Source organism: Barbatula barbatula (genome assembly GCF_947034865.1).
Source record: "Barbatula barbatula genome assembly, chromosome: 8".
NCBI classification, from domain to species: Eukaryota; Metazoa; Chordata; class Actinopteri; order Cypriniformes; family Nemacheilidae; genus Barbatula; species Barbatula barbatula.
Window position 1 is genome coordinate 24,437,982 of NC_136771.1, and position 7,998 is coordinate 24,445,979.

The 7,998-nt window shown below is 36.0% G+C and overlaps 2 protein-coding genes across 2 annotated transcripts; both read left to right on the plus strand.

The window, feature by feature from the left end:
• Positions 1-245: 245 nt before the first annotated feature.
• Positions 246-3,030, plus strand: LOC306897223 (cell adhesion molecule CEACAM6-like). The gene is made up of 9 exons (XM_079461796.1): positions 246-305; positions 771-867; positions 1,097-1,435; positions 1,511-1,753; positions 1,831-2,103; positions 2,271-2,358; positions 2,464-2,509; positions 2,600-2,677; positions 2,762-3,030. Exons 2-9 carry the CDS (start codon positions 807-809, stop codon positions 2,783-2,785), a joined length of 1,152 nt encoding a protein of 383 aa, XP_079317922.1. The 5' UTR covers positions 246-305; positions 771-806; the 3' UTR covers positions 2,786-3,030.
• Positions 3,031-3,476: 446 nt separating this feature from the next.
• LOC306897755 (GTPase IMAP family member 9-like) lies at positions 3,477-4,648 on the plus strand (the record flags this gene model as incomplete). The annotated part of the gene is made up of 2 exons (XM_079462746.1): positions 3,477-3,489; positions 3,933-4,648. The coding sequence occupies 2 exons, from the start codon at positions 3,477-3,479 to the stop codon at positions 4,646-4,648; spliced, it is 729 nt and encodes a 242-aa protein (XP_079318872.1).
• Between the last annotated feature and the right edge of the window lie 3,350 nt (positions 4,649-7,998).

Consider the following 7,998-nt stretch of genomic DNA (forward strand, 5'->3'; position numbering starts at 1 on the left):
AAACAAATATTATGGGTAAACTAGTTATTACAGAGAGAAACATTTTTTTTATTTGAGGTTATTATGGTTTTAAAACACATATTTAAACTATGTCAAATAAAGTGTAATGGAAGCTTTTACTTCAAGAGCAAAAGATAAACTTCATAGTATTAATCTAACATGGACATGAGATGTATCTGGGCAGTGAGAGCCTGAGACCCGGCAGCCCTGAGCGTCCATCACGTGATGAGAGGCAGAACATGTGGACACTTTCTTGTTTTACTCATTTGTAGTGTCGACACTGGCTTTGAGCGCTCGTGAAACTGGTGAGAGCAACATTTTTAAGTGTTTTACATTTTTCAGACAAAATCGGCTAATATTATGTGCAACCTGAAAAGAGATGTAGAGTTTATTTGATTCAGAATCATAAGTAATGTATATTAATAGGGTTCTCTCAGATCACTTCAACCTCTCAAAGAACTTTAAATGGGTAAAAACACTTTAATTTTAACATTGATGAAATATTTGACTGTAGTGCTGTGTTACATCACACGTGTTAAAGAATGAAACTGTGTACAGTATCTGTAAAGATAAATAACTGAACAGTCTGCACGTCAGCCGTCAGTTTCATTCTGTCACTTTATATGACATCTGCTTGTATGAAGTTCAATAGAAACGTTCATGTTTAACTTCTCATAATGTGTCACTTGATGTTTTTAGCCCACAGCAGAGCAGCTGTTAGCTTTATAATGTTTAATATAATAATGATCGTATCATCATCATTTTTAAAGTGTGTTGAGTGAGTGTTCGCTGGTTGTGCTGTTGCTATGGTGATGTCAGTCAGAATGGCTCCTCCTCTTCCTCTGATTCTCCTGCTCATGATTCAAGGTGAGTAACTGATGTCACATCATCTCTTCAGTCGTGTGATCATCACATCTTCATCATCTCTTTAGTATTTGTTCAGTGTGCATCACTGAGTTTGTGTTTTCTGTCTGTTGTGCCACAGTTGTTCAGTTCTGCTTTTCTTCACCACTCTCCAACCACAACTGTGACAAAACATATATTTTATCAGAACTCGTGTGGTATTGACAGAAATTGCTGCTTTTGTCTCTTTCAGGAGTTTATAGTGCTGGAGATGATTGGCTAGTGACTTACAGCCCTTTACACATCTGTGCACTAAAGGACTCAACAGTGACTATAAAGTGCACTTACACATACACTGCTGTATATAATAACCCAGAAGTGTCTTGGACCAAGATCAACAGTCCTGATTCTCCAGATCTGTTGAAGGATTCTGAATACAGACAGAGGATTCAGTATCTGGGAGATAAACAGCACAACTGCAGCGTCAGACTGACTGATGTGAGACTCACAGATTCACACGAGTACTATTTCAGATTCATCACTGATCAAGAGAAAAGGATCGGTGCACCTGGAGTGACTCTTGAGGTCACAGGTGAGAGTGAACGAGTGTTTGATGATAATAATGTGATGAATGACATGAGGAGGATCAGTGTTGTGTTGTGTTCAGATCTTCAGGTGGAGTCTGATGGTGAGAGAGTGATGGAGGGACGTTCAGTGACTCTGACATGTAAAAGCAGATGCAGTCTGACTAACACATCAACATTCATCTGGTTTAGAAACACACAGACATTAAATGACAGAAACAAGACACTCATCCTGCCGTCAGTCAGAAGAGAGAATGCAGGAGACTATAGATGTGCTGTACAGGGACACAAACTCAAATCATCTCCTCGACGTCTCAATGTCACCTGTAAGTTCACTCATAAATCTTTCATTATTCACTTAAGACGATTGATCACTGATATACTGAATATAATCTCTCAATAGATCCTCCAGATAAACCAGTCATCTCCATCAGCCCATCTGGTGTAATAGTGGAGGGTGATTCAGTGAATCTGACCTGCAGCGGTGAATCAAATCCTCCTGTTCACACCTACAGTTGGTTTAAAGAGAATCAAACACCGTCTGTTGGATCTGGACAGACGTTCAGCATCAGTCACTTTAATTCCAGTCTCACTGGACGCTTTTACTGTGTGGCTCAGAATGAAGTTGGATCTCAGAGATCAGCTGCTGTCTCTCTCACTGTTAAAGGTGTCTCATGTAAGAAGGTCGAGTCGTTCTTTTAAGTAACATTTGATTTTAATGATATACAGATAATGGAGAGAAATGTTATGATACTGTCACTTTAAATCATATTTTAGTTTCTCATCTTTGGCATTTGTGTCTCCAGCACTACTCGTCTAAATGACTGAACTTCTTATTTTCAGCTCTCGGTTTCTCTGTGGGTTTTGGTGTTGGACTTTGTGTTGGAGTCTGTGGAGAATCCGCTGCTTTGCTTATAGTGATGTGTATTTGGTAAGACGTGTGTGTAACTCTCATTTTCAGCGTTTGAATCAGGAGAATTACATTACATTTTCAAAGCCTTGGCGATTTAAGAATGTCTTTGTTTTCTTTTGACAGCAGAAGAAAGAGTTTGAAAAGAAAAGCGTCTGAACGCAAACCGGAGGTGAGATGATCGCCAATGAAATCTCTTTATACAAATGCATTAGAAAGATTGAACTGTTCGTCACGCGTGTTCTCAAATGTTTCTCTATAGAATGATGATGTCAGTAATGACACATATACAACTCTTGAACTCAAGACCAGATCATCTGACCTGTACGACACACTCAGAGTAAGTGTTATTCATGAAGAACACAAACACAGTTGTTTTAATTCTTGATCATTCATCTTTATTTGTCTTATAATGTTTGTGCAGCCCAACCAGAAGAGGATGAAGTAAGAAGAAACTAATCCTCTGATCTCTGATGATTGACAGCAGTCAATGAGTCAAAAGAGTTTGTCTTTAAAGTTGAATAATCACGATGTACTAACAGATATTATTAAAAGTAAAGTGTAAAAAACTGAGTTGATGTTTAAAAATACATGATGTGATGTTGTGGATACAAAGTCATTATTGTTTAATATTAAACACTGAAAATGAACCATTTTACAAGCTCAGATTTAAATTAAAAATACATCAAACTTAAGCAATTGGCATTCTGTCAATGATATTACAAATGCTTTGTTTGTTATCAAATATCAGATGTTTACAAAAGAGTTGCATGAAAACAGAAAAGCACATTAAAATAAAGAACACACGTCATAACAAACATTGGATACAAATTTATAATCAGTAACATTACACATGTTTAAATTGCTCTCGCTTCACACTATTAACAGAATTTAAATTGCTACAAAATAACAAACAAAAAAATCTAACTAACAGGTCGCTTCAGTCATGTGACCATACAGTATTTGTTCAGTCATGTGACCATACAGAATTTGTTCAGTCATGTGACCATGCAGTATTTGTTTATGTAAAAACGGGGAGTGTACTCTCAGTCAGTCTTTCTCTTTTATTTGTCATTCATCCAAAAAAGAAAAGATCGAGATCACTGCACACAAGAAGCAGAAACAACATTTGAACAGACATGGCAATTGCAGGTTAGTTAAAGTAAATGAATTTCTTTCTGGACATTCTGACAAGGTGTGATCAACTAACAAGAAAGATAAAGATTTTAGCCAAACCTGGAAATGTTATTAGCAAAAAAATACTTGAGTTAATATATTAAAGGAACAGTTCATAAATGTTGAGACTTTTTCAATCATATAGGGACAAATCTTGTACCTTCTTGAATCAAAATTGGGTCTAAGATTCTACCACTGACGTACCAGTGTATTTATATAGATTAGTGAATCATCTAGACGTTTAGTGTTTTAGGTCAAGACACTTTTGTTAACTTGTTTTAGGTCGAGATAATAAAAAAAAGAGTTATCTCTTTTTGGAAATATCATATACATATAATAAACCTACAGACATTTTTTAGCAAAGAAAAGTGTATATCTATATATCATTATGTCAAAAGATTTTGCTTTTTTTATATTAGGAGATCTGAGGATTGTTTTGCTTGGGAAAACTTCACAAGGAAAGAGTGCAACAGGAAACACTATACTGGGTAGAGAAGGGTTTGATGAGGATCTTTGTCCAGATTCAGTTACTCAACACTGTGAAAGAAAAGAAACACCACAAGGCAGAAGACGTATCTCAATAGTTGACACACCAGGACTCCAGGATACAGTGAAGGAAACAGACCTGAAGGGTGAGATTGAAAAGTGCATAAAGATGTCTGGTCCGGGTCCTCATGTGTTTCTGCTGGTTATCAGACTGGATGAGAAATTTACTGAAGAGAGCAAGAACACAGTAAAGTGGATTCAGCAGAACTTTGGAAAAGATGCTGTTAAATACACCTTCATTCTGTTCACTCATGTTGATTTACTGAATGGTAAACCACTTGAGAAAGTTATAGAAGACATTCGAGATCTTCGTGATTTAGTTATCAGCTGTGGTGGTAGATATCATGCAATGAATAATGACAACAGATCGGATCGAGCTCAGGTGATCCAGCTGCTCAAGAAAATTGATAAAATGGTGAATAATAATGGAGGGAACTGCTACACCTATGATATGTATAAACAAGCTCAGGAAGGGTCTTTCAAACAACCCCAGGAAGGGTCTTTCAATAACCTGTCTACTGCTGGAGTAATTTATGGAATAGGAGTAATTTGTGGAATTGGAGTAATACTTGCAATGAAAGGATCTTAAACATCTCCAGAGTAATTATCCATGAAAGAAAACACAACACAGCAGGTTTATAAAATATATGTAAAAGGTTTAGAAGGTTTGAGTTTTGTTGTATTTATACATCCATTCTGGAACTTCTGGTTTTCATTTAATAGACATGTTTTGAAACTTAACATTGGAGTCTTTAACAAATGCATGCTTAAATAAACGGTTTTAAACCACCATGTCTGTTCATATTTTGTCAGAGCATTAAAATATGACTAAATATTAGTGTCGATCGGGGTGGGCAATCCTGGTCCTGGAGGCCTCTGCAGAGTTTAGCTCCAACACAACTGCCTTGAAGTTTATAGTAATCGTGATCAGTGTTTCCCAATCATGGTCCTCCTCAGAATGTTTAAGATGTGTCTGTCATTAGAACTTCTCAGGTAAAGATTACTTTTATATTTGATTGTAAACATCCACCATCAAAAATCACCATTACTGTGATCAGCCCGGAGCACTCCCCCTTTTACCAGGAAGGGAGCCCTGAGCGTCCATCTCCCTGGCTGCCAGAGGCAGGGGTGGAAAAAGGAAAAGAGTCGGGGTGGTGGCGGGATTGTGAAAATCAGACGAGAGGATTGAGGTGAGGAGCTTCTCTATATTTATACGTGTTCTGCTGACGCTGGTTGGATAATTGGTCTGATTGGCTATTATGTGCTCGGTGTGCAGTATTTACCAGGGCTTCTCCCGAACTTTGTTTATTAAACATCATTTAGTATTACAAACCCATTTAAATGTCCATAATCAGTTTCTTCTATTCAGTTTATTGCCAATAAGATGATGAATTTCAACAACAAATTCAATTTTACTCAATTTTATTTATATATTTCATGATTTATGTTTTCATAATGTGCATTGTTCCAAAGCAGCTTTACAGGTGAAATAAGAAAAAACCTTTACAGAAAGGTAAAACATACAGCTCAGTGCTGGTGTTTATAGAACAGACAAATTCATTCTAGTAAATAATATCTAATAAATGCAGTCTCCTGGTGAGCAAGATAACACAACCATGTGCCGAGGAAACCAAACTCAAATGATAAACAAATGTAGAAAATAAAGGTCAGGAGAAAGCGGTCACAGCCGGGAGGACCAGATCTCCTCTAAAAGTCAGTGAGTGCAGCTGTGACACGTCATTCAAAGTTACTGAGGAAATGTTTATGAAGAACAGGGAGAGATTATTAGTTTTGATTTCCAAAGTTTGATTGTTGAAACTTTTTAGGTATAATTTGGTTTTATTTTGTGATTGATATCAGACAAAAGAGGAATAAGCAGGAAAAATAGTAATGGCATTATGTAACAGCTATAACTTTAAACTTCTGTCATGTGATGTAAGTTTGCATTAAATACTAAGTATTGTGAATTTAGCGTTAATGTGACAAGAAGTCCGTCTTTGCTCTTATTTGCTCTTCAGATGTGATCGATCTTATATGATCATATAAACTTGTTTTCATAACATCTGAGACGCCCTGATCTCACACCATACACACATATTTACCTGAACATCAACTTGAAATAAAGGTTTGTGTATTTAATGATGACAAGAATAAACATTCTGTGATTTAATGTGAAGTGAATCTTGTTTCACAGGTTCAACTATACAGTGATTCTACAAAAGACACTTACAATTGATCAGCTGATGATCTTTGTCTCCATTTCCATTCAGACACACTTTCACTTTTTTCTTTAAAAGCTCATTTTCATTTCTATGATCTAAGAAAGTTTGATCCTCTTGGGTGTAGTTCTGGAACGTAATGAAAACATTATTGTCACACATATGAACAGAAACAGAGAATAAATGACTTTTCTCAACAGCAGATGATACACCTCTCATTCATTTCTGAATCCTGTTGTGCTTCTTCTTCTTCAGTCTGAAGTCCAAACATGTTTTTGCACCACAGCTCAAAAAACTTCTGAGTCTCCTCAAGAATTTGCTCATCTGATCCACTATAATTCAGTGTTTTCATCACATTGCTGTTCTGTGAACGCTTGTTTTCAGATGTAAACTCTTCATGTTAAAAACTTTGGACTCAGAACTCTATGTAACAGTTGGCGTACAACAGCTTTGACAAATTCTAATGAAGTTAAGTAAAAAAAAGCATACCAAACATATTTTCTCTTCAGTCAAATGTATTTTTATTTGAACACTTTATTATTCAAATCATTTAGCTCAGTTCTCCTAAAAATAAGTCATTCCAGCTAGTTTTTTTCACATTTTTATACATTTTAAATCATATACACTGGTTACTCAAAACTAACAAGAAAAAAAGCCTTTTCATTTTATTACACATTATTCAATGTCATTTGTGTTAAAAACATTCCCATCAGAGACCTTGATGTTAAAAAGCTTAAAAGCAAAACTTCAGATTTACAAGGACATTAGTGTGTGGATGTCAAGTGGACATCAGTCTTTGCATTTTTCACCGTTTTTTATGTCAATTGGACTGAAAAAAGAAAAATAATCTTGAATTGAGTGACTAAGAAAAAGGTAAAACTTAATTCAAGATTATTTTTCAGATTTATTTGCTTGTTTTAAGCACAAATTCACTGAAATTTCATATTTGTTGAGTAAAGTCTTATTTTCTATGGTCAGTTTGCTCATCAAGGAAATACTTCTTGATTCAAACAGTTTTAGAAATTTTTACTGGAAAACAAGAATGTAATAAATTATTTTTTTTTCAGTGTGGAAGTCAAGGTGCTGTGTTGTGTCTCATGTGTGACGTGTGTTCTGATTTAAATATAAACCAACATTCAAAACAATGCAAACTGACTCCGTCCTTAAAATAAGCAGATGAGCCATTACACTACACTATACATGCGACACTATACATGTTACACTATACATGAGACACTATACATGTGACACTATACATGTGACACTATACATGTGACACTATACATGCGACACTATACATGAGACACTATACATGTGACACTATACATGCGACACTATACATGAGACACTATACATGCGACACTATACATGAGACACTATACATGTGACACTATACATGCGACACTATACATGAGACACTATACATGAGACACTATACATGCGACACTATACACGCGACACTATACATGTGACACTATACATGTGACACTATACATGAGACACTATACATGAGACACTATACATGTGACACTATACATGTGACACTATACATGAGACACTATACATGAGACACTATACATAGTGTTTGTGTGCAATCCCTGGGATCAAACCCATGACCTTGGTGTTGCTAACGCCACACTCTTGACAGAACTTGACTGGTCTGCATAAATCCAAGTCCTAAACCCAGCCGAACACCTTTGGTGTGAATTTCAATGCAGAC